Source organism: Falco peregrinus, chromosome 7 (assembly GCF_023634155.1).
Source record: "Falco peregrinus isolate bFalPer1 chromosome 7, bFalPer1.pri, whole genome shotgun sequence".
Classification (NCBI taxonomy): domain Eukaryota; kingdom Metazoa; phylum Chordata; class Aves; order Falconiformes; family Falconidae; genus Falco; species Falco peregrinus.
The window spans coordinates 41,996,376-42,024,186 of record NC_073727.1 but is presented as its reverse complement, the minus strand read 5'-3'; the positions used below and the strand labels follow the sequence as shown (position 1 = coordinate 42,024,186).

Below are 27,811 nucleotides of genomic sequence, written 5' to 3'. Positions count from 1 at the left end.
TGAACACCCACTGTTTAAGGTACTGGTCTACAAAGCATGGCATACTCATATTGCCATGATGCTGTCTGAGCAATTGTTCTGTAAAACACTGGGAAGGAACAAAAACTTCCTAGCTTCTGAGTGTACAGCAATGTGGTCTGCAGTGTTCTTGCACAAATCTCCTAGATTTGAAGTTTGGTTGTAAATGGAATGCTGTTTCTCTTTCAGGGAAAAAAAAAATAATCTGAAGAGGCAATTAGCATGCACCATCTCCATACCCTTCCCACCCCTACTCATACAGTTAGATGCCCATTCAAACAAGCCATTGATATCTTTTTGTTTCAAATCACACCAGCTACAATAATCATCCAAAACACAGTATTTCTTTAATTCCAAAATTTATACAAGTTTACAAATCAATATACCACCACACAAAGTAGTGAAAGGAAGAGAAGGCATGTTCAGCAACGTTTTACTATATTATAACAATGTTCAAATATGGTTAAATTTGACATAGTATTGCAAGACTTTTTTAATGTAAAGAATTAATGATTAAACAAGGAGATACAGAGAATGCCATTACTGTCTTTGTTCCTATCCGGTGCAATATTTAGCTTCTAGAAAATGATGAAATATTGGTGAGATTCTGCATCTAGTTCATATGAGCTCTGTTGCCATTAAAATCCTGAAACAAGATGGGAACACTGACAAAGTGAAACAAGACCTTATTGATTATTAAAATCAATAAATAGAAACCTGCCGAACCATTATGATGAAAGATGTTATTTTATTCCATTTCTCCCGTTCTCTATATAGATAACACTTGCATAAGTTTTTCTTCTTTTTTTTTCAAACATCTGTTAAATAGAAGCTTTAAGCTTTCTGGGGAATTTAATTTTCTTTCAATTTGATCCTCCAAATATTTTAAATCAACCTAATAAAAACTTCCAGAATTGCTTCTTTTTGTTCATCACAAGCTAGGTTCCCGCAATGAGCATTGCACTAAGCTTTGTACAATAATAATAAAGGTAGCAACAATGATGGAGCTAAACATGGGAGCTCCTAAAGGCAGGAGGCAAGTTTATTCTGTTATTCACCCTGAGTATATCTTTATTTTAGTTTACAGCACTGGCACAGGTCATAACTCCTTGAGGTATGAATAAAAACTGATGATGTGAAAGCATTAAAAGACGCAGTTCTGGCATACCTGACAATTCAATGCGAATGTAGGCTTTTAGCTGACAATTCAATGCGAATGTAGGCTTTTAGCTTGGTTTACTTTATCATTAAAGCGTTGATGGACATTAAGACATGGGCTGATCATCTAGTCTCTACTTCGGATCACCCAGGCCCGTCCTTCTGGTGCAGTCTGCCGTACCCGTGGTGACAGTGTGGCTCTCCCTGCCCTGGCTCCGACCCGCTGCCAGCTGCAGCCGATGAGGGGGTTTCAGTTGCTTCTCAGGCTGCCAGACTAGATAGACGTCTTTAGTCTCTGCTGGCTGGATCTTCCTCCCATCTTATGGCAATACAGAATTGTGGCTCAGACTATATTTATACTCAGGTTAAGTGACAGCTATTTCCACACAAATTCTCTGATGTAACTGTAGTGTTACTAGTCTCAGATCTGGGGTTGAAGCATCTCCACTGGAAACAAAGCACTAATCTCACCTGGAAGGAGGGGTCTAATTTCTGTCATGTCAGGGACATTTTCATCCCCTTGTTTTACAGCTTTCATTTGGTTTTCAAGGAAAAAAAACCTACAAAACCAACAAAAAAAAAGGTGGTCCTCCGATATGGTTTTTACATGTCAACACTGAAGCTCTGGTGCTTCTCCAAGAGCTGCTCAGTGTGGCCGAAGCAGAAGGTAGGGCTGCCCCACACTGCCCCACATCAGTGGCTGGTTAAGTCCACCACAGCAAGGGACACACACAACTCTAGGTAAAAGCTAAACCCAGCAAATAAATACAATTTTGTAGACCTACAAATGCCTGTGAAAACTTTCAGTGATTATGAAGACACTACTCCTGGTATTTAGCTTAAATAATTGTTAGCATTTAGCTTAAAATGTGTGGGTTTTTTTACTTGTTGAGTCAACACATATATCACAATTTGAGGAAATTCAGATAAGACTACTTTTGATTTGAAACAACTGATTTCAGTTATAAGGACAAATACATATTAATGGAAAGAAGAGAGACAAGAGACATTCCAGAACCATTTCAATTTATGTATAGAAATTCGGATTTGATTAAGCATCCATTCTTCTGCACCCACAGTGACATGCTGTGATCTGTGATCCTACTGATAAACGTGACATATGAGGTCATTTCAGACACCACTACTTCAAGATACTAATTTTCTGTTTGTATGGATGTAGACATCTGAGTTCGTATCTGACTCTCTGGAACATAGGTATGTGTGTAAGGTTTGTTGTATGTTGTGGATGACATTAAAATTATTTGTCCAACTTGATAAAAATTAACACACCGATCCCTTTTAGACGAGCCGGACTGTACTATGCATTGCTTGGGAAGTTTTTTTTTATCTGTCTTTTAAAAATATTTTTATTTTTTTCCTCAAGAATTACTCAGGAGTTTCTCAGGACTTACCCTGATTTTCCCCTTCTAACAGGCAAGCAGCACCATAGGCAGTTAGGTACACGATGTATTATTCCCAACAGGCTGTTGTAGCAAGTTGAAGACATTTGAAACCATCGATACAGAGGACTCGGAGACAGAGCAGCAACCAACTTCAAGCAGCTCAATAAGGTAAAGCAAACTTGCTTCGCTGCACACAGTGACATACCAAAATCCTGTTATTTTTTATGGCATGGATAACACTTCACAGCTGTCATTTTTCTGCCAGTTGATATTTAGAATATAAAAACAGTATATAAAATTCTAAATCTGTGTGTAGGTGCAATACATAATGGATAGTTTTATAGTTCTAATTCTGCAAGTATACTACATTTCTACTTAAGCTGCAACAAAGGCAACTCTTTTGTCCAGTTCCATAAATCTGGTTAAGTAGTTTGCTGAATTGTGGGCCAAAGAATGTATCTGATTAGCTATAATCAAAATAAGAAGTTACATAAGGATTTAAAGATTAGCTCAGTACCTCTGTCCAGGCTAGCATTCTGCCTCTAGCAACGTCTTGTAGTGAATACTTAAAAAACCACCCCCAAACCCAGGAGGAAGATAGGGAAAGCCTAAGTGATGCCTCACATCTTATTGCAAAATGCAGTTTGAGGAAGTCTGAGACAGAAGTTCTATCTTCATCTTTGTGTTTTAACTCTTAAAACAAGAGATGGCACATGTCTTTCTATCCATGCTCCAGGCCTAGTATAGAGGAATGTCTCTTTGCAAAGTCAATTCATTCACTTCATCCTAAGAGTTTAACAAGTTTTAGGTTGCTCGTGCAACCTGTATGTGCCCTGGCAGGTCAGTGGAGCTACTGTCTTGCATAAAGTTTATACAGTCCAGCCTTACCTTTGTCCAAGTTATTCTGTGTGTGCAACAGCTACCTTTCTGCCTTCGGTATCTTGGCTGCTTTCGAATGTTTCAAAATGTTTAAGGCAACACTGAGGTCTCTTTAATTGCTCCACTTGTTTCCTTTGAAGTGAAATACCATGTTATATACTTCAAAGTCAACATAGTAGACCTTTATAGGATTTTGGACACACATTTCTAAATTTTGCAACAAGAGCAAAAAAAAAAAAGTTTAAGCAGGAGAACTATTTATGAAGTGCTAGTATAAGTTTTAAGTTTACTCTTCAAATTCTAAAAATAAAAATTAGGATTCTAGCAGAATTGCTGACAAACCTTAACTCTAATGGCCTGATCATTCCTGTATGATTTAGTGCCAAAGAATACATTTTCACTGCTTCCTTGATGTCAAAGCAGTGTTTCTATATTTATAAAATGATGGGCCCCACAGAAGCTAAACTGTTTTCTGTAAATGGAATCCTAATGGCTCTTATTGATTCCATTAAAAAAGGAAGGTGCTGCTTCCTTTTCTTTGCTACAAGCATGTAGACGGCTATTTTATTTAGTTATTGATATTCTGGAGTCTGTACATCACTACATTTTTACTAAAATGTAAGGGAGCCTAAGAGTCATATAAATCTATCTTTTTTAAAAAAAGGTTTGTCAATCTCTTTAAAAGTAATAGAGTGCCAGCTGTTGGAACACACTCTTCTGTTACTAGAAGTGCTCTTTACTAAAATAATCCACCCCATTTATGCAAACCTGGTCCTGTTGTAAATATCAGTAAAGAGGGAGATCTAATTTTAGCCACCAAATTGCCTTCCTGCCTTTAGGCTGTCATCTAAAACAACAACCTTCAATTTTATAAACCAAAAATATTCCACAAGAATCTATTGCAGGTTCTGAGGTAAAAATCACATCTACACAGACCTTTTATTGCCTGAAAGAGAAATACTTACACTTCATAATTAGAAACTAAACAGGGCACATAAAAGACAAAAATAAATTGTATATATACACACATTAGAAAGGATAAATAGCAAATATACTGTAATACTGCATTAAATGTATGCATATGTGAATTTCAGACCTCCCCTCCCCCCCAAAGTTGTGTACATTAATTCAAAGGATAAATAAGTGCTAATATAAGACAGAGAATTTCTTAGTGTAAACAATGCCACAGGCTTTTTAATAGGCCTTTGGGCCAACTTAGAAAAACCATGTATTGCCTTTCACACTCCATACCACTTAATTTTAATAGTACTGTATTCACATGTACAATTTTAAGGTTGTATAAAAAATTATGACTCTAAGAAGCATTCTTCACACTCAACAAAAACAGGCTGCAGGCACTCTTAAGGATTTTCCATTCACTTTTAGAGGACCACTGGGTGAAGTCATACTGATTCATCTGGGAGTTCTTCCTGAAAGCAGTGCAAGAGTGCTTAAACATAAAAAGTCACATCAGTAATCACTGCTCAAGCCTACTAGTAGAGACTTTTGTTCCTAATTTCAATTCTGATTTTGGATTCATATAGCATGATGTCAAAATTGTCACCACTGCCTGCCATAGGTCAGAAAGATAATGATCCCTCTGGTTTGAATGGCAAGTGACAGACAGCAAGGAGTGTTTATAAACATGAAGCATTTCTTTGTGTTCATAGTGTCACATTATTTGTCCTTCAAATCCTGTATGTATTTCTGAGGATCCAGAGTATGTCAACATTAAAAACCAAAAATATATGACTTGTTCTGTATGAATCTTCAGTGTATTTTCTTGAAGCATGCTCATCAGCATTTTAAAAAAGACAGCTGAGTTATACTAGGACTAATTTCTGGCAACTGTATTTACTGGCACTAGAGAAAATTACAGTTCTTCACTAAAGTACTGATGACATGAGGACTTGTGGCTTGCTGTCTTTCTAAGACAGGCTGCGGCCACTAAAAAAAAAATATACATGCACAGCTGCTCACACTCTGAAGTTTTTATGAAAAAATAATTCCTCCCACTGGCCAAGTGCATCATTAAGCAGTCCCATCTGTTCCACTTTTCTCTGTGGACTGACAAGCGAAATCTCTCTTCCCCCACGCTCTCAGTCCTTTTCACACTCCCCCCTCCCAGTCACCCTCAGTCACAACCCTGTGAAGTCTGATGAGTTCCTAGTAACAGGCTCTCAAGCGATTGTCTTCAGCACTTCCTGACTTGTGGAGCTCTGACGAAGAAGTCCACTGACTCGTCTGTGTGGGCTAGCCACAGAACCGTGGTCTGTCTTAGCACTGACAAACACTTCATGTGGATTCTCCTCCCAGACAAATCATTTGTCCATTGATAAAGATGAGAGCCACATCCTTCATTAACCTCAGGGTAAGCTGTAGCACACACTCATACTCAGCCAAGTTCCAGTGCAATCGCAGGTCTTCAGGACGCAATGATTTCCCCAAAGAAAATTATTACATGAAATATGGGATGTGGTCAAACAGTTAGGGACGATGAAACCTGAAATGATAAATCATTAGAAAACTTAGAACTACATTATTTCAACTGACCATGACATGGATCTGCATCTTGCCTTTACAGGTGTTTACTTTTGTTGCCTGAACACAATTACTCCTGATTTTCATGGGATTAGAAATTAATTATTCCTGATTTCATGGGATTAGAGTCAGCCCTATTATCCCCCCTTGTCCATCCCTCTCTACTAGACAACCAAAGAGGGCTAATGCTGAGCCTCAGGCACAGGTGTATGTCTGCCGGCCCGTACCATTACCTGTACGGTGGTCCCTGGCACAGTTTTGCTCGGATCAGCCAGCGCTCTTCCAGATACTACCTGGGCATGGCTGGGATTAGCACAGGCCAACAGGCAGACTGGGTATAGGTGGATGCCACCCTGTTTTAGGGTGGAGGGAAGAGGTTAACTGTATGAACTCAAGCTGTGCCAAGACTGTGGGCCTCAGGGCTGCAGAAAGTCTCCATTCTGTTTTGTTTGCCAATATAGATTTAGCCACAATTATGTCTACTATTTGGAGACACTGTCAGTAAATCAGAAAAGTTTTCCTAAGCCATACAACTTAAACTTCCAGGTTTTAATCCTTGTGCAAAATAAGGCTAACAAAAATTTGGATTTTTTTTTAAGCGATAAATTTTATAGCACTGCAGATGCTTCCTTCCTATCAACAGCAGCCAGCTGTGGCACGTGAAGACCCAAACACACCTCACTTTTTCAGACTTTTAGGTAGGGCATGTACATCACTCCAGATTTCCTGTATGATGGATAGAGAGGTGGGTTGCTCTAAAGGGTGTCACCAACCTTTTCTAGAGCATGTTAGAAGCTTACAGCAACTGAAATTCTAACTCAGCTTAAATGTAATGAACCCAAGCAAAAGGCTAAGAAGGGCACCAGTATCAGGTGCTCAACGTATCTATCACCAGGCTTCTACACCTCTGTTTAAACAGCTTTAAAAATATATCTATCCATGAAGCAGTAAAGGATGCACGACTTTGAAGAAGTATAGGTAACGATGTACCTAACACAGTAGATTGACCTAAGTTTTTGACACATTCTCTCTTCACAGAATTTGACACAGTTCCAGAGAAGAGAAAACAAGCCACACACTACCCTGTAATGTGGAACTGTACAATTCCTGGATGCATTTCTCAAATAAAGATGTACAAAAAAGCTGACAGTCACAAGTATGCAGCTCATCTGCTAAGTGAGGGTACAGTGCATTGCAAAAAAGACACAGGGGTTTTGTATTTGTGTACAACAAAAATATATTGGACTATATACAGTGTTTCCATTAGAAGCGTTTTATAAACATCTATTAATATCCTCTTCCCAAACTTTTATTTATTTCTGTATTTTGAGAAACTCAGGTTTCTTGGATTCTGTTATGAAATAACAGAAGGAATCAGTCTAAATTACCAAGAGTATTAAAACAGTTCAGCTGACAGTCATGACAGTAAGTGATGAACAATGAAAACTAGGGTTTTCTTCCCAAGCTGAATATAAAATTTTAACAATTCAAAGATATTGTAAATACTGATTATAATATTAAAGCGTCTTATACTGAATATGTAATAGCATAAGAAACTATATGCTATATGCTGGTTTTGTTTAATAAGCAGCGTTCTCATCTCATTCTATCACAGAACTTCACAAATAAGCCTTTGTTAACCAGCTGCCAATGCAAGTGCCTTTTGTTTTGTATTATCTCAGTGATTTCCTTGAAAAAAATTAAAAGATGAGTAATTTGTGCTCTGGCTAGAGACTTCTGTCTACGTTTTTCTTAAAACAAATCACTTTTGTTGTATTAATCCAAAGGCAGTGGTGAACAACATTTTTAATGACAGGTCCCAGAGGAAATGGAATCTCTTTATTTTCAAGACTGCAATTGACTTAAAACATCTGCATACAATTCTGCTCTTAACTAGCTTTTTCTAGTGGTACTCTGCTGACTTCTGTACAGTGGCTCCATTAACATGACCAGTGAAAATAAAAAATTGTGAAGAAGGAACAGAGAGGGCCTGATTTACCTCAAGTTGAAATTCTTCCATGACCCGATAGAATCACTGCCTATATTTATAATGATTTGGCTGTGCCTATTTTTTGCTTTTTTTTCCAGGGCCCTCCTCAAAAAAAAAAATACATTCACTTTTTAACTGGTTTCTCACTGCACTGGATCCCTGAGATTTTTGGTTCAGCTTTCAAGAGTCCAATTGTAATTGGTCTCAATGGTTTTCAATTCTTGTGGAAAAAAAAAATCCAATTCTTTTTGTATGACTCATGCCTATCTGTACCTATGCTTCTATATTACAGTGCAACTCCAAAACATGTAACAATGTAAGCAGGGGGCTGCACTCCCATCTCTCTCAGCACACAGCCAGGTTTCTACTCCTGCTCATTCTCCTTCCCTCCCTTGGGATGCCCATTTTTTTAAAGTAGTATTTTTATATATTCTGAAGAAGATACACAACCTGCTACCTGAAGACAAAATGACACCAGAAGCCAAATGAAAATATACATATCTGTGTTTGAAAAAGACATTTTCTAACAGTCAGAATGCGACACTAGATTAAAACCCTACCTCCCTGGCTCACCTCCTGGCTTACGTTTGCTGTCTATGAAACTGGCTTGATTATTTGAAGATTAGTTTATTCATGTTATATCTACACTGAAATAACTTTACAGTATTAGAAAAAAATAATCCATGTTTTGGTGAGAAAAAACACACTGAAGTTGTAAAATAAGCAATGAACTAGGAAGATGCCAGAAATCACCAAACACCCATCTGCCACTGTGAATCTTCCTTGTGACACTCTCTTTAATTAGAGGATTCACACTCGGTTGGGTCTTGAGTTTCATTGAAACAAAAGCAGGAAAAGGAAGGGACCCAGTCTTGGTCAGTTGTTTTTATTTGACTTAACTCTGTGTGGAAGTGAAGACAATAATACTAGGTATGCAATGTCAGCTGATCCTAACAGCAAGTTTTGCTTACTGGTGGCAATTTTCAGCCTTTGTAACTTCAAAAAATAGGAACAGGTGCTATAGGGCTGGCAGAAAGTGCCTCCTTCCTGCTAGGAATAACTCCCATATTTGAAATCTTGCTAAAAAATGTTGGATGATTCAGAGCTCTTTAAATAATAATGCTTCAGACAACATCTTGGTGTTATCCAAAGCGGAGAACAAAACAAATCCATATTAACACATCAGAATAAGCAAAAAGGGAATATTAGAATCTGTCTTGGTCCCCAGAAACTGCTGCCAGCAGCCTAGGTGACCATTAGGAAGCTCTGGCGAGCTTTTCTGAAGTTCAGCACATCATCTAGTTTTCATTTACCAAACACATCCACAAAGATGTATACGAACAAGGGAGTACTGCTAGAGAAGGACATCCCTTTTTTTGTGCTTGAGGACTGCTAACTTCACCTGTGAGAAATGCTGAGTCCTTTCAAATGATTATTTTTGGATTTCCCAAATATCTTTTTCCCCATGTAGCACATGATCCACTGCAGTCACCTTCACTGGTGTATCAACCTGCCAGCTTCAGGGATGGCACCAGCAGCACTGGGAATCCCAACAGAATCAGTGGTGGGATTCAAGGGGCCTCATGGTAGGAACCTATGCAAGTCATGACACAACTGCAGGGGACTTGCAGAGAGGAATAGTGTCTCTGTCACACCCACCTCTCCAACTTAAGCAAGAAGAGGGATTCACCCACCTGGTAAATTGCCGACTTTCCTCATGTACTTCCATTTCTGTGCTTTTAAATTCATTCAGCTCTTTCCGTATTGCTGCCTAATAAACAATAATGATACATGCAACCATAAGAAATAGGAATCTTAAGGGAAGTAAAGAGTCTGAGAGGAACCTGGCCCTACACTTGCAGGTTCCCTTACAGTCCCCATTTTTCAGTCTCCTTTACTGTAATCCACAGCTCTCACACATTTCTGATCATCAGTACCAATGACTTTTTTCAGTTACTGCTATTTGGAGCAGTAATACACTACAGAGAAACTCAAAGCATCAAACACCAACAATAAACAAAGAAACACCAAATCTACTGCAATGGGTGAACCAACACCCCCCACCAAAATGTGGCACTTGCTGCAGGCAAAAATGGGCAAGGTACTGGGTTACCTCAACAGTCACCTGGCGAGAATCCAGCCAGGAGGGGATTGTATCCCCGGGCACAGCCCCTGCGGGAGTCATGCAGCAGGGGCCTTGTATCTCCACACCGGAGACAAGACTTCAGGAATGCAGGATGAACAGCACTTTTTAAAGTGGAATTAGTCACTTGGTTTGATTAGTTTTATGTAAAATGACCTGAAATATTTGGACATTTAGGCTTATGTTTTCAGTTGGCAGATAGTAAAGAACAGCAGAATTTCAGTGCCCTTTGTAAATGCCTTGTTGCTTGTCTTTGAAGAGTGATAAGCAATTTACTACATCAAGTAATAAACACAATTTCTGAACTATTCTAATATATACTACAAGGGCTTTTGTTTCTATACCATATGCTTTCCTACCTCCACTGTGAAATGAAGTGACAGTTTATTCTTACTCTGTTCTTTCACCATTTTAAATAAAAGTACTATTATTTCATTAATCCCTGAAGAAATCTCATCTGGTGCACCTGCCTTTCAACGCAGAACAGACAAGCAGCATGATAAAATTACAGCATCACCAGACTGTGGTCTCATAAATGAGAACCTTCATTTTAAGCAGGGGATGGTTCTGTTCAGCTGCAGCAGCATGCTCATGTGAGGCAGCTAGGAAAGAGACAGCTATTTCTGAGCACCAAATCAGCAGCAGACACCAGACCTCCAGCCCTGTAATACAGTTACAGTACAATTTCCTGCTCCCACTGGCATTAGAAAAATGACTTCCCTGGGAAAAAAGGGCAAGGGAGTTTCCAAGCAACCTGGTGTCTGCCTTTCTGCTGAGCCCAACAAACATGGTGCTCACAGGACCAGCCTTGGGCACCTGTTCATTACAAAATGAATTGAGATGAAAAACTGCTACCCTAAATAGGTAGGAAACTCCACTATTTTTTCTAGCGCAGTTTACCCTGGCTGGAGCTAGGTGAAAGTGAAGGTGCTGGGTGCTCTACCCTCCCACAGAGTACGTGAGGACTAGAACCAACATCTACGAACACTTCTGACTACATTTTTAATGCCTCCACCTTGACTTGAGATTCTCCTTTGTCAGGTGAGCTGGCATTAATATTAAAATAGAAGCTGAAATAAAATCAGTTCTTCACAGGTGTTAGCTAAAAGACAGGGGGTTCTTGCATATATCACTTTTCACACCAAGCACATCTCACAGAATTGCCCTAAAAGTTGGTTCAGACCCAGTGCTAAAAGGGCCAGCACTTTTTGATACATAAATCCTACCTACAGCTTTCCTTTTCTGAAGTGGCATAGGAGGGAAATGGAAGAGCATTTTATGGTAATCTTTGACCAATCTGTTTTTTAAAAAAGAATCACAGAATATTTATCTTTTGTAATTAGGCAGAGGACCATGCTGGGGGCAACCTTCCCAAGAAGGTGTGCTGCACACACACGGTCAGCTCCTGCACTGACGGTTGTGGCCAAGGGCCCTCAGGAGGATGGAGCATCTGCTACATTTTTTCACTTGAATGAGTTGCAAAAGTAACTCTCGGTGGCAGTGACGCAGGCTTCTGCCTCAGAAACCTTGCCCGAATTCCACAGGTCATGGCTATCTTTGCTAACAGTGTGTACCTGGCTCAGCCAGGCTTAAAAATTTTTAAAATGCATGGAATTCGGGCCTGAACTGCTGTAATGGAGGTGGCATATATGCTCTTAATAGGCACCTGAGTGGGTTTCCTTAGCTGCAGGCAGTACATGCACAGTAGTACCACGACAATCTCACTGCCTCCAGCAGATGTCATTCATGATGCCGGCATCAAAGAGAATGAAAACCAGAGGAAAGCCCCCCGAAGTGACAGATACAAGCATTATCTTATCAACTACATTTGTCCCTTGCCTTGTCTGCGGGAGTTAACCTGGCCCAAGGCTTGTCAGCACGACGGTCATAATCTGGAGAATCCGTGACCTCCACATACTCATTAAATCGAAGGATTCTTCTTGCTTGAAGTTCAGCCACTGTAGGCCTCAGGCTGAGCTGTAAGTGGAAGGCAGAAAATAGTACGTTTAATAAGATGAAATAAAAGAAAATAAAAGCCGAGGGTATGATGTAATCTCAAGAGAACTTTAATGGTATTTCTAAATAGGGTCACATTCAGGTGTCTAAAAAAAGGCACCATCCTGGGAGCGCTGCATGGGAATGGGGAAGCAGCACAACCTAATTTCTTAAGTTATAAAAATAGTCTTTGTCGGGCAGGTCACAGAGAATCGTGACAGTTATCCCTGGAATATTAAATGTGACTTTGCAACTGTCACACCGTTTACCCCACCAGGCAGTAGGTCCATTTGCATTAACAACTACACAGTCTGCTGTGTTCAACTATAATACTGAAAATAAGCATGATTTGGAGGGCCTACCTAACTAAAAAAAGATATTTTTGAACATCTGGGGTCGTTATGATGTCAAACTGTTTCAGTCACCTCAAACAATATTCACTTCAATTAACTAAGGATGATCATATTAAGGAAACTGTATTTTTGCAGAGAAGGGCAGACTAGGGATATATAAGAAGACTCTCCCCATCCTCTCCCAGAACAAGATCCCAAAGTCAGGGCAGCAGATCCATAACAGCTTTATTTCCAAGGACAGTGAGCGCAGTCCCACCTGCAGCAGCCAAGACCACTGATGTGGCTGGAAGAACCGTGAAGGGATTTCTTAGGGCCCACAGCACTTTGCTGCCTTCTCCACTGCCCTAGGGAAGAGTGGATCTGCAGGAGTGGCTGCCCTTGAACATACATGACAGCAGTAGTCACACTCACAGAGGAAACGTGTCATTTCTCTCCCCTGCTTAAATGGACACACATTAAGCATGGCCGGACTCCATATGTTTTTCCTGATACAGGAAACTGGACGGAACGGAGTTTCCTCCAAGACAGACTTGGCTTGTACTGCTTTTTAAACAGATTTCTAATTTGGGGGCATGACTGATGGACCTTTGCAGTAATGTATATAAACTGATTTTTAGAATCTTACAAAAAGTAATCCTATGTACACAAATACACAACAGAAAAAACACATCATCACCTTTCTACTGAGTCTACGTTTAATTTCTCTTTTGGCTTCCTGTTCCTCTTCTTCATTCTTCTCTGTTTTCAGAAGAGATAAAAAGGAGTGAATATTTAAGTATTATAATTGCACATACTGTATTTCTCTTGGTTGAAAGCTTCAGGACTTCTAAATCCTGGCTCATGTTTCCTCATATTCCTGAGTGATAAAGCATGTGTTGCCTGCTTTTTGGATTTAGTGTGCTCTCATTTCTTTTCCCTGCCCTCATTTCCCCCAATTCTGTAAACATCTCAGGTCACCACTGCAGGTCAGGAACACAGCAAAGAGGTGTCTGTCAGTTCCTTTCTGTGCAACTGTAAACAAAAAGTACCCTGAAAGAGCTGCCTAATGTTTCAATTACTTGTTCTATCATTAAAATTACTGTTGCTTTTACTTCTAACATGGTACCTATTGACTCTAGAGTAAAAGTCTAGTTATTCACAAGGGTCAGGAAAAAAGTTTGCTCTGAGCATCTAAGTCAGTTGAGTGTCCTCTACTGCTACAGGACACAATGAATCGATGACAATTTATTTCACTGTCATTCATTAGTGCAAATTGGTTTTGTTACTTTAATTTTTTTTTTCTGATTTTCTGATGTCAGCATATGATTCAGCACTCAAGCTCTCTTGGCTAAGGGCCACCAGCTAGGCCAAATGAACGAGTACAAGCAGAAAATTACATGCATTCTTTGAATGTATTCAGGTGTGAGACTGAAATGTGCTTTTAACAAATTCCTGTGCTAACCAAACTTGATTTCTTGATTGCCAGTGAAAACCACACTTATGAAAGCATGCTCATATGGACTCAGCATTTTTTTTAATTGATGGACATTTTAAAGACTATTATCTGCCCTTTCAGTCCACCTCTGATGGCTATATGCAAAGTTAACTCTGTTGTGGCTGAAATATCCCACCTAGCGATACCCGTAAAATTCTGATGCTGTTTTATTCATGATTAGGGGTTATGGACTCCACATTGCAGTTCAAGGCTAACTATAAATTTAAAGGACTTAATCTGTCTATTGTGGATGCAGCCAACCTGTATAGATGAAAAGGCAGTTTTAAATCCTAGTGTAGTCCTGTTTGCCCTGTCTGCTGCGGCCAGCCTGCTGTGTCAGTACAGGCAACCTGGCTGCAGAGGAGTTTCTGTATCATGACTGACACACTGGAAGCAACACTATGATAGGACACCTTGTGGTACTTGCAGAATTCCTTTGCTAAGTCAAAGGCTCCCATGTAAGAAGAATATAAGGGAAAGCAGAAGAGGAACAAATTATCAGAAAGAAAAAGAAGAAAGTTACAGTAGGAGAAAGGCAATGCCAGCCCAAGACCTGCTCTGTGAGAAGAGTCCAACATCAATCCCAGGTTTCCATCAGCAAGATGCAATTGAACAGGCTTGCTGCAAGGATTAGGTTGCTCGTGTTGATGGTAATTTTACTGAGATACTGAAATGTGGATGTAATTTGTTGTTTATTAATAGCTTTTCTCTGAAATGCTGAAAAAATGGGTGGCCTGCTTCCATAGAGGAACTGTCAATTGACTAAAATTGAAGAAGGGAGAGTTAAAGATTAACCTACATTTAAAATTTTTTTATTAATCTATCAATAAACAAGTGGGTATATTTAAGGACTTAAGACTTTAAATGAGAACTCTTTTTATAACATCTTCACCTAACAAAACTGAAAGCTCTCTAGCTGTTTTAGGACAGGTAAATCATCTGTAGGCTTTTGTTTAAACATACTGTCTTTGCAATCAGTAGACAGAGTAACTGAGGTAATTAACACGAACTGTTAATTTGGGGTTCCATTCACCTGGGAATCATTTGACATAAAAAAATGTATCCCTTCACGAACTGAGTTGCTCAGGTCCCACCTCAGAAATTCTCCAGTAGCAGACACAGCAGAAAAAAACATGCAGCTGGATATACACATCACTGTAATGCCTCTTCCTTAATTTAGTTTGTAAAATACATTCTGCATTATTTGTATCTTGACATTTCTTAGCTATGTAAGCCACCGCTGTCTCCTAGGAAGCAGCAATAAGATGCCTTATGTAAGAAAGAGGGACTCACACTGCCTGATGCACACCTTAAGAAAAAGCTACCAACAGCATGGCCACCTGAAATACTGTTTTTCTGTATTTTGAGGGAGGATAAAATGAAAGAGTTGATCTGGACATTTAGGAAGGTTGAAGGTTAGCTGCCTATGCCAAACTGTGAAGCTACCTCCCTGTGAGTAGCAGAGGACTGCACAAAGGGATGCCTGAACATGGGAAACTACCTAGAAATGGGAGATGAGCAAGGCCGTCATAGCTGCTAGGCAGAGGATTCAGGCAGGTCCTGGAGCAGGCTGTTGAGGAAAGCTGGAAGCCCACCTTTTGGAGGACAACTCCGACAGGAGGCACCAGGAGCTCCCTTCGCTCCTGGGCAAAGGACGAGGGAATTGACCCCATGGGGAACAGTCTTCTGCCTGACAGGTCAGGGGGCACGACATGTTTTATACATTCAAGTCGGTTTACTTCTTAGGAATAGAACTCAAGAGCTAAAGGAAAGGGACTGAAATCTGGTGGCTGCTGCTAATATACTGAATCGGCTGTCTGGCACATGGCCCTCTGACTGCGGCACTGACTCGTACCTGCAGCACCTACCCTGTCTCCAGCCTGCCGGGCAGAGCGCTGCTTTAAACCCAGTGCCACAAAAACACTGCCCTGATACAAACTCCTACCAACAGTAAAACCTACAGTATATTTTTGGTCTTTTAAGGTAAAAAGTTTTGAAAGTTGCTGTAATGAGTTAAGAAGATGTGTGGTGCTAAAAATAATGGGTCTGGTGCTCCTGCTTCCTTCAGGTGTCGTGGAAAATTCCAGCCAGAGGGCCAAGTTTTGGCTACAGGTATGAACTGACTCACTTGCCCAAACAGGAACACATTAATGCATAGGAACACACTTCTGACTGCCTTCCACCTTAAAAGCAGATCTAATCTGTGTGATGTGGAGAAAGAAAATATAAACACAGCATTCCCAGCTGCAAGTCCCCTCCTGAAATGTCCTGCTGCTGTTGTACTGGAAAGGACCAGCCCAGCGAGCACCCTTTGCTTGCAGGAGTCTCCAGTTAGTTCCCAGCAAAACTATGGTTTCCCTCCTTCCCGGCCTGCAGCTCCTAGGAGGTCAGACTGGGTTTGACTCTTGACTGAAACAATTTTGTTTAGCCTCATTTATTATGGCCTTTGAGTTTAAACAACCCACCAGTCGAAGCTGAACAAGCAACTTTCCCAGAATCTATACATTATTGCTCCTGCAACTTCTGCCGCATTAAATCTGGTCACCTTCTGTTCTGTGGGATATTTGTTTCATAGCAGAAGGAGAAAAGAGAGAAATTGTTCTGCCTGAGGACTGCCCCATTCTTGACCAGAGAGTAGTCCTGGGGCATAAAACTGAACTTTCCATTGTGTCCCTATGGGATTAGCTATGTTTAGACTTCTCTGTGGGCTTGCTAGGGAAAGAGAAAGAAAAGACAAACAAAGTGCTTGCCTTTTGCAGTGCTCTGGAATGCACAAAGCAGTTTCTCTTTCCTAGTGTTACAAGCAAAGATAACCATTAATATTCCTTAACTAGCATCAAGAGCTAAAATCCATCTTCTACAAAGCCAGTACTGGCAGGCATGCAGGTGCACAGCAAAAAAAGTTCACTGTCCCTTACAAATACAGGAAAAAAATACAGTTATCTTAATTCAAAATTCTTGGAGGAATAAAAAGTTTTTTTGCCATAATGCAATGCTATAGTACTAGTGGCTCAAAGACAGTACACAAGAAACCTGTCTTTATTAAAAACACAGGGTTTTATCTATTCCTTCAAGTGGACTCTTGAGTTATCGTAACTTTGTTTTAGTGTGTGAAGACTCAGAAGCTGGGATAGTTTTATCCAAATTGTTTTTATAGAAATCCGCCTGCAATATCTTGTGATCATACTCGGTCACAGGATTTTCAGTAACTGGTTTATCTGGAAATATTATCTAAACAAAACTTCTTGTAAGACAGATTTCCTCGCTAACTGGAAATACAGAAAAGGAAAAAACACAGACTTTTTCTGAACCTCTTAAAAGATTTGGGCTGAACTTAACTCTCAAGTAAACATTTAGACCTTTACCACTTAATGTATCCTCAAAGGCTGATAAATATTACTCAAAACAATACCTTCCCTTAGCTGCAGTTTACATCTGTGCAGTAATATAATCCCTTCTCCCCATCTACTACATAAAAATAGGAGGAAGGAAGCTTTATGAAAGAAATCACAGCTTATTCACAAAAGCTGCCTACAACAACAAAGGCATTTAAGAGATGTAAACGATTTCAAATGATCCACAGGAAGGGAATGTAAAAATTTTGATAAATAATATGACTGCCTTAGAGCTGAGAGAGAACTTGCACCCTGAAAGGGCTCTGAGTCAGACTGTCACCACAAACCCTGGCTTGCTTTGGTTTGCTTTGGTTTTTACAGATAACTGTCACTGTGAAATATTTTATATCTCAGCGACGAGCAAAAAAGCAGTTTTGACCTCTCCATGTGCTCGCCAATGACTCTGATTTTTTTGTGATTTATAATGCTGCTTCCCAGCCTTGATATTTTGCTCTCCCTTGCTGCTTTAAGACAGCCCCTGGCAGCAGCAGGGGAGGATGGCGGGAGGCATTGAGTGCAAAGCCTGGTACTTGTCCAAAAGCTTAAAGTAAACAACCTGAAACAGGAGGAGAAATCTACTAACTGCTTTCCAGTCTTGAGCTACTTATTGCAAAAACAGTGAATGGAATAAACAATGGCAAAAGGGATATTAAAGACATCACAGGTTCGCTGCTAGGTTAGTTATCTCAAGATGAGTGAGACAGAGAAGGTAGTAAGGAAGCCCAGATGGTGCTCCCAGCTCAGTGGCCATATCCTGGCCCACCAGAAATGTTCTGGAATTACCTTTCTCACATAGTCCAACATGAGTGGTTTGTCATACAAAAAAAGTTCATATTTCAGATTTTATCTTTATTTATCTACACAATCTATAAATCCAGAAATTAACAGTCTTAGAAAGTCTATTCACATTATGTGTTGGACAGGAATCCCCTGGCCCCTCTCCTGTGCACCATAATGCATGAACTGTAGCTTCCCTTGTCAGTGAGACATGGCACGATCTGCTTTTGAGAGCTTGGACAAGTAGGTTTTTATTAGCATGGATGGTTGCCTGAAAGCCAGCCGTTGCTGTGTCTCCCTGATTTGCTGGCCTGGGCAGATGACAGACTGACCAGTCTATGGCCTTTGTCATTGTAAATTCTCTTTTCTTTCCTTCTGTTAGGATGTAGTGCACCAGGGTTGTACAGATGAACTCCAGCTTTTCTGAATGATTGATGGGAATAATAGCATTATACCTGCTCTTTCATCAACGTGGAAAGTTCTTATACTTTACAAAGAGATGAGTTTTTTTGATCTGTTGCTGTATGTAAAAGACTTGCATGTGCATTTTATTTATTTTTTCTACTTAAGCATCAGCTACCCTTGCAGAATTAACAGAAGGCTAGATGGAGCTGGGCATGGCAAATGTTACAGTATGTGTTTAGATAACATCCATATCATGGAAAGATTCATAAAGGATGATAAACAATGCCTGTTCTGAAATGTTTGCCAGCCTCAGAACAAAACCAACAGAAGTAAATGAGAGAATAGGTATAGAGGGTAAACATCCAATGTACTTCATTCCTTTGCCCCTGATTATTTGAGTCATAGACTGAAATTTTTCAGCAGGGATACTAAGGAAGGATTTAATCAACAGGGAGATAATTCAGTGAGATTGTTTCGTGCAGTTTTCAGTACAGAAGACATTTATGTGAGAAGTGGATAGGAAGACCAGCATGCTGAAGTAGGCAGCACATACCTATTCATTTTCCCTGAACACTTCACCTTTCCTCTTTCTACTCCTTACAACCTCTGCCCTTTTATCCCACCTCTGCCTTCTTACTGATATTCCCTCCTCCTCCTCCTCCTCAGAAAAATTAGGCAGAAGTTCAGCCAGCCTAGAACTACTTCTTAGGGGTGCCTAAGTCAATCCTGCTCTTTGGGACCAGCTTCAAGAAGTGGGATTGTGACAAGCAAAATTCAGCATATTGCATATATGCAATTTTCACAGCTACTACTACAGGTTAGTATGTAAATCTACTCTCGACACATTATTTTCTATAATTTTTCCCCAGTTATGGATCTAACACTGGAGCAACAACAATAGGCTTCCTTACGAATCCAACATACGTTCACTTTCTAAGTAAATACTAGCTGAAACCTAATAAAATACTTACGCTTCAGGATATTTCTTTGCTCTAGCTCTTCAGTCGTAGGCCTCTGGCTAAGTCTCCTGTGAGAACAAAGGAAAAGTGACTGATTTGAAACCAGCTCCAAATAATACATTATTATTTGTAATATATAAATATATTTAAATATTATTTATTTTATATATAACTTATTATATATATAATTTATTATTATACATAAATATATATAATAAATATAATGTATTATTTGTAATACAGCTTAAAAGGTGTTTCTCATATAGCCGCGCTATTCTTCACCAGCAGAGGTATTCAACAACACAGGTACTTTCCAGTTATAACTGTGCATGTAACCTCAGTACCAAGTGGACATTTGTTTTAAAAGGTGTGCTACTGCCACTTGAACTCATAAATAACTAATACTTCCATAATATTACAGAAATTTTATGAACACATTTTTATTCCTTGTTTGCAGGTATAATTTTATGAAAGAATTCAGAAACCTTTTGTGTTTCCAGGCACCATCATTATGGTAACTTGTGCAATTATAAGATTATTCTCAGATATTCTGAATGCAAATCCTATTCATTTTTTCTTAAGCAAACAACTACATAAGCTGGGTGTTCCTCGCTGATTTGTACATACAATGCAAATGGAAGCTTTAATTGGAACTTAATTTGATTTAGCTACCTATATATAGCAAACGCCATTAAAAACCCTGAAACAATGAAGACACTAATTTTCTGGTTTGTATAGTGGAGAACATGGTTGATGTTGTCTCTATTTTTATTAAACAATTCACTTGTTCACTTGAGAAATGGAGCAACAAAAATTTCAGCAGTAAAATTCATTTTGCAAATTTGTTAAAGATTGACGCCTCTCTGTCCAGCGAACCTCACACAGTTCACTATGGATTATCTTCAGCCTCATGAAACCCGTCCAATTCGAACCAAGCTTGGGCTTTCAGATTCGGCGGGGAGGGCCAGCAGGTTTACTACAGGTGCCCAGCTCTGCTGTGGGAAGCCCCAGGCTGGGACCTGACCTGACCCCAACCGAGCTGTGAGAACAGGTTTCCCATCAGACCTCGATGCTGCCAAGTGCCAACCACCACAACAGGAATTTTTAAGGAACTGGCGTCCAACTTGGTTGTGATTTCAGGCACGAGCACAGCCCTGACATGCACGGACCTTGTCTTCTGCCCCCAAAGCAGAGCTGTGCAGGGAGCGTGCCAGCTTCCCGGCAGAGCCAGCAACGTCCCTGCGCAAGGAGCTCAGGGCAGGAACCGGAGCGGCTTCTGCAGTTCAAGCCCCTGAGGAAGAACCAACAAGCAGGATGTGATCACTGGAGCTTGGATTTGGTCAGGAAAGTGGTGATAACAACCACACCACTTTATTAGCAGAAGAAAAATGACCCCTGGGCCCTACACAACAGATGTGCCACTCTCACAGGTTAGAAGATGAAATAAACGACTTACAGCCAGCCACCCGGTTCACAGAGCAACTCGGCTCGTGTTCCCAGTGCTGATGCAGGGTGGCCGTACTCTGTACTGGAGCAGTACCAGCTGGACTACCCAGCATAGGGGAATCTCCAACAAACACAGGACATTCTCCAAATCTGCCTGGACAACATTTCTGAGCACAAGAGAAACAAGGACAGGTCTGGGAAGATCCAGACATGTTGTAGTCTATTCAGAGACCATGCAAGCCAACATTAACATTTATGAGGATTTTTTTAAAAAAGCTTGTAAAAATACAAATTAAAATTAGGTTTTTTAATGCGATGTTCCCAAGTCCAGAAAGAGAAAGTAACACTTATGCCACAGCAGTTGAACAGCATGAGAAAGACATGCCTCAGAGCTGGGCACAGTAAAACACTAAACACTGGCCTACGAAGTCAGCCTCCCTCTGCTTCTTTTGCTGCAAACAGAACATGAATAATAAAGAAGTTAGCAGGAGGAGGATGGGGAGGGCCAGAAGGCATGAACATGCACAGGCATGCTCTGTGTGTCAGGAACTATTACTCTGTCTGAGATGGGTATATACAAGTGCAAGTCCTTGCTAATTAATTTGAGAAAAAACTTGAACCATGGCACTAATTATATGGAGTCACTCTTATCCTCTTCCTTTTTTTATTTTTTAAGAAAAACCAAACAACCCCAAACCCCAGAAGCTCTGATTTGTTTCTTGCAGAATAAAAATGCATTACTGACATTTTAAAAGTTTTGTGAGAAATAAAAATACTGATTTTCCAGACAGTTGTACCACAAAGATCCTGCACCGCTTATTGAGCTGCATTGACAGGTGAACCCAGTGTTCTTGATTTTCTTCCTCCACCTCCGCCCAGTGAAACCACATTTACCCTGTGACTGGTACCTCACTAGCTTTGTTCCAATCTGATGTCTGATTTCCTGCCTCTCCTCTTCAGATGTACGCTGCAAGATGTTTTTGTCTTCTAATTCTTTCTTAGATGGTCTGTTGCCAAGTTTGATAGCAAGAGTATCCCTACGACGAATTTTACTTGCCAAAGAGCCTGAGGAAAGGAGGAGGAGGGTAGGTTTAGTTCATTCATGCTTAGGTTACCGATACAAACTGTCGAGTAAGAACTTTAATAGCTTCCCAAAAGCAGCCTTATTCCCAGATCCAGGAGAGGAATTTTAATTAATATCAAAAGAAAAATAGTTTTAGCTCACTTCACAACAATAAAAAGCTGAAAGGCTTGGATGAAAAAGCTACCAGCCAAATTGATAAGAGTTTTACAAACACCACTTGTCATCTGCAAAGTGCTTGGATAAAAATGACAAATCTACACTTAAGTGCCTTTGAAGTCTGACACATTACACGGCGTTTTATATATCTACTTAGTATATTTAGCAACCTGCCGCTCTTTTTCTTCAGCCTTAAATGGTTTAGTCTCATTCTGTCATAATTTCCCTCATTCTTTCAATTTTTTTTTCAAGTAAGTACCACTCAGTTCTTGTATAGTGCTTTTCATCTTTTAAGTGATTTGTAAATTAAAACAAAAAATACAGGTCAGAAAAGTGCTCTGAGTGCTTGTAAAATAACCTGGGCAGCTACCCCCAGGCACTGAAGCAATCTGCTCATCCACAGAACAGACACAGTAGGGACAAAGGCCAAGCAATTCTGTCAGTGTTAGCTTCAGCCAGCTGTGGAAGGAAGGGTATTTTTCATTGCCTTCAGTCCTTCCCGTCTCTTGATATGCTGACAGAGGTGGCTACATACGTCCTAGGCTGGCAGATTTTCACCACATAAGGCAGTTTGGTTAGAACAAAGGCTCCCAGCTCACTTCTCATAAGAAACCGTTCTGCTGTCTGAACACATGAATTTTTGGTTGCTACCACTTTGGATTGTGTTCACACCAAATGCAGAACTGCAGATGACTTCAGCCTCTTGAGCTATCCGGCACTTCACTTTCTGCTGCGCCAGCGGCCAAGGACAAAAAAACCCCAACACACTCATTTTCCCTCACCCCCCTTCACTACACAGCACTTTCACGTTCAGGCCTTCACTAAGCACAGCGAAGTGCCTCCTCCTGATCAGCTGCCAGCAAGGTCCCCAAGCCATGGTTCGATGGTCATTTTATTCTGACATAAGGTCACCCTGCAGGTGGCAGAGGCCGCGTTGCCCTCCCCTCCACCCCTGACGGCCTGATGGTGCCACCTCCTCTGCACCAGCAAAGCTGTGGCCTCTGCATGAGCTGGCTCGGGGGCCTGATTCTATTGCAAATCAGCTCAACAACGGGCACCGCTGCAAAAATAATCATGAGCGTTGACTTAAAGGAAGAATGAACAGTTGGGAGCAGGGATCAGGCAGAAGACAGGCAGGACAATCCCCTTCAGCAGCAGCAAGGGCTTCTACCAAATTAGGGTGATGATATAGTCATGACCCCAGATGAAATTTCAAAGCTATTAACTTAGATGTAATCCACTGTGGTCTGCTGTGTCTGCTCAGATGCTCCAGTGCTTAAAACATCCTGATCAAAGAGGAACAAATGACTTTCAGTGAAGCTGCTGACTGATGGGCTTCCTCTGTCATCCACCACTGCCTGTTACTCACACAAGAAACTCTGGGATCTCTAGTGCAATTCAATGTGCTTTAAGGTACAGCTCCACGACATGGTGCTTTTTAAGGCACACTGGTGCTTTATGGGTAGAGCTTCATGACGTGGGTGAGCCAAATCAATGGCTTGCTGATACCCTACCATGGAGGCCTTGTTCCATCCTCATGTGCTTCTGAACTTGTTTCGCCCACCTCCACTCCCATCCATGCAATGCTTGATCTGCTCTCACCACTGCATAGGCCTCAGCAGGTTTCTGGTCATAATTGTCTGGGAGAAGTGGGACACTCATTTCTCAGCAGCGGTAAAACACTAAACCATGTAGAACCATCCCATGCAGCCGTACCTCTCCTTACTTCACACTGGCATGGCTCAGGCACACTCACGTAATGAAATGGGCAAAAGGTAGCCTGCAAGTTCTCTGCGGGATGCTTACTTTCAGCACTTGCATTATCGTCATCGTCATCATCATCGTCATCTGTGTACAGTATTGGCCCATCAGAGTCCGAGTCACTGCTGTGGCTCTCTCTGCTACTTTCACTCTCAGGAGGAGCCGCAGCATCAGAAGCCTCCTCCACCAGCTCAGAGTGTGCCTGGTCAGGTGCCTCTGCTTCTTGGTCTTCTTTGGCAGCCAAGCTGTTAATTCATAAGCAGACAGGGTGTCACATAAATGCAAGCAGCACGTAACACAAATGGCAGACAGGCTGTATAAGCAAGTATGAAAAGTTCAGTTCAGTTATTCAAACTGACTTCTCTCTTTCTAAAAAACTTACATATATATATATAAACCATATATAAAGTATACAGATATGTACACGTATCTGGTTTTATGCATGTCAGGAAAAAAAGGTGCAATCTGGAATGACATGCTGCAAAGCCTGTATAAAGAAAAACCCTAATTATTTTTAATTTCTTGTGGGATGGCACCAACAGTACATAAAAGCTACTAAGAAAAGAAAAACAGCTCATAGCGTTGTGGGTGAGAGGAGTGGGTTGGAAAACGGATTGGAGTGCAAAGCTTCCTGTTCTGGAAGCCTAACTCTATTGTAAAAACAGTTTTACTGCCGAGTCCAAAAAGTTGATGCCCATTGGAAAGCAGCAGCAGATTGGCCTTTGCCTTGAGAAAATCTTTATATAAGGAAGGGTAGAGCAAGGGGAGGAGCAGCACAGGAGCATAATGCTGGCACAGCCACACCAGCAAGAGTTTAAAGGAAAATCTATAGGCCACTAACAGGTAGACAAAACCCTCCTGGGTTGTTACAAAAGATGCTGCTTCTCATGGCAGGGAAAAGACAGGTTAATAAGCCAGTTTCTTTATCGTTGCCAATTATTTTGCTTAAAAAAATGTAATTATGACCTTTCTCTTGACCAGACTTTATAGTATCTGAGTAAGTGACAGACCAAACACCTACTAACCGAAGCCTGAAACTGTCATTTTCAAGTGTGCAAGTAAATCTGGCTATTGAATTGAGAGCTTTAGCAGTGGGATATTGAACAATACCCACAAAAAAAGTAAAAGCTCCCTGTTATTCAGCTTAATTTCTTTGCCTTTATGAGAGAGAAATAAAAGTATTACCAGCTACTAGCTCAGCTGCTGACTGCAGTGGTCACATTAAGCCATGCACCGAAGCAGGAGGCAGGTTATGAGCAATGACTTGGGAAACATGAAGTTCTGCAGGTGAATGGCTCAAAGGCATGGGCAACAAACAAACTGTGCTGGGATGCAACACAAACTATTACCAGTCAGCAGAAGAAACAGAAGAGATCCCACGTGCCTACAGTGTCCCTCACGTGAAAAAAGGTGGCTTTCTTGGCTGTGGGTCTTACCACCCCCCTACAACAGCCACACTGCCTTACCTTTTTGTGTCTTCTCCACTAGCATCTGCACTGCTGTCTAGGGCCATACTGCTCAGGCCCTCGTCTGTGCCACGCTCAGTCTGGAGAAGAAGTTTAGTATCCGATCCGGGGACAGCTGGCCCTGCCATGCAGCCATCTGACACATCTTGGGCATCCGAGGAGACAGCGGGCTGACCAGCTGCAGCAGGGAAAGGAGGTGGAAGTGGAGGCGGAGGAGGGGCAGCAGTGGGAGGAGGGGGGACAATGAGCTTGCTCAGTTGGTCTCCATCCTCTGTTTTGGAAATTACTATGGAAGGTTGCTCAGGCTCAGGTTTTTCTGCCTTTGCTTCCAACCTGTTGGCTGTGGCACCTGAGGGGGAAGAAGCAGCCCCATCTGGCGCTGTTCGTGGGGCTGACTGTTTCCCAGGTTTTTTCTTGCCCCTGGGAGTCCCTGATGTGCCAGATTTGTTGGAAGTCTCCTTAGAGGCTTTGGGATGAGATGATGTGGACGAAGGAGATGGTGATGAAGAGGACTTCGAGACTGGTGGTTTTTTTGCATGAGAGGAACCCGCTAAAATAAGAAAAGAAAAAGCATTTCACGGTCTTGCAACTATATAGTTTTTGCACTGTTCTTTCTGTGTGGATTGACGTGTGTTCACACTTAAAAACTGAAAAGAATTACACTCAGTATTTCTACAATCCTTCGTCTATATGCTTGAGACAATAAATATTGCAGTTCAAATTTCACCTTTATGGTGGAAAAACCTGCAATGAATACTTGCTCAAGAACAGTGCAGGGGATCAACCTTACAAATGGGTGATAGTTTGATTCTAGCATTCTGCATTGGCCCATTTTGTACAACTTGCCTGGACATCCTCTAGAAAGCCCACTACTTATTCCAAATGTGTTTAGAGCCCTATTTTAAAAAATTGCTATCAGACAGAGAAAACCGCCTGACCTTTTCTATTATGTGAATTCTTGGTCTGAGCACTAGATGAACACCATGATTTTCCTTATGCTTTTCCATGAACACCTCAGGACTGTTACAGGTATCAGTCAATTACCTTTCACAGTGTTATTGCAAGTGGTGTGCTCCTAGTTAATGGCAAGAGCAGAGGGACAGCAAAACAAGATATACTTTCAAGTCCAGCTGGGCACGTTCATAAAACAGAGGCAGAAAACACCTGTCAGATCTCACTCTGCATAAATGATCTCCAGAAGGGAGGAGGCACTGAAGGCCTCCTGTATGTACTGGAGGTCTTCACCTTACCAGTGACCAACTCAGGCAGCCTTGAAAACATAATGAAACAAGGTTTTGACACCAGCTGTACAAGCTGGCCAGTGATGCTGCTGTTTAATCCTGTGATACTTACCATATTGAAGCATATATGTATAATGCCCAAGTTTGCAAGTGATTTCAGCTAGCCTGCATGCCCACGTGCATTCCAGCCACATTTCTGATTGCTGTGTTGATGCACCCATCATCTGGATTGGGAACTTCAAACTTCTGATTTTCATTTAAAAAGCAATAGAAATGACAACCATCTTATGACTCAGTCTTTTTCATCAAAATGCATCCAACTCAAACACTTCTGCTGTAGTAAAAAAGCATTAACCTCCAGAGAACAAATGAAAGCATTATAAAACTACACAGCAGCCTTGCGGCTAAGCTTACAGAGTAAAACAGAAAGCTGTAATAGAAATCTGCTGAAAGGCCTACTTTACTTATAAGCATTTAAATAAAAACAAAACTCCAGCAGATTAGGATAGAATCAAAATACAGATACTGGCCATAATAAGCTCATGCTATAAAAATAGCTTTCACAGTGAGACTGTTCTCAGTCCCAAAGAAGATGGAAACTAATTCAAACATTATACTGTTCTCTTCTGTAGCTGAGTGTTACAGTTTATAAACATTGAGAGTGCTGTGAGGCTTTCAGTACATCTGGAAAAATCCACAGAAACTTTAGGCTAATCAGTGTCCCTATTTGTGCTGCAAGGCGACTGTGAAGGGCACCGCACCGAATCTATGGATGCTGCACTCATCATCCACACCAAGTACACATCACTGACTTAACCCACCAGCAAATCAAAAGGAAGCAGAGAAATGGTACAGGCAGCAGTTCATAACTGCAGTGGAAATAGATGGTGGCTCCAACCTGTGTATTATTTAGCAGAAACCTTACTGAGTAAGTGGGTAGTAGTAAGAAAGGGCGCTGGGTCCAATCCAGCAAAGCACTTCAACACAGGCTGGAGGCTGACAGGAGCAGTTACATGCTTACGCTTAAGAACGCCAGCATAATACAAACACACAGCCACACTATAATTGTGGCTGGTAAAATGCAAAGAAATGTTTCCACTGAAAAACACCCTCACATTATTCTCAGAAATTTTCTGGACCTGCAATCGGATACAGAAACTTGAACAA

At 40.9% G+C, this 27,811-nt stretch overlaps 1 protein-coding gene across 4 annotated transcripts in view; it reads right to left on the bottom strand.

The window, feature by feature from the left end:
• Positions 1-343: 343 nt before the first annotated feature.
• PHACTR2 (phosphatase and actin regulator 2) overlaps positions 344-27,811 on the bottom strand; it is a 141,556-nt gene continuing 114,088 nt past the window's right edge. For all 4 annotated transcript variants that reach the window (XM_055810127.1, XM_027796654.2, XM_055810128.1 and 1 more), the window contains 8 exons: positions 25,404-25,953; positions 23,983-24,182; positions 21,845-22,001; positions 19,503-19,558; positions 13,157-13,218; positions 11,972-12,109; positions 9,684-9,760; positions 344-5,961 (listed from right to left, as the gene is read on the bottom strand). In XM_055810127.1, the coding sequence (XP_055666102.1) occupies positions 5,946-5,961; positions 9,684-9,760; positions 11,972-12,109; positions 13,157-13,218; positions 19,503-19,558; positions 21,845-22,001; positions 23,983-24,182; positions 25,404-25,953 (1,256 nt within the window). In that variant the 3' untranslated portion in view covers positions 344-5,945. The remainder of the gene's footprint in view (positions 5,962-9,683; positions 9,761-11,971; positions 12,110-13,156; positions 13,219-19,502; positions 19,559-21,844; positions 22,002-23,982; positions 24,183-25,403; positions 25,954-27,811) is intronic.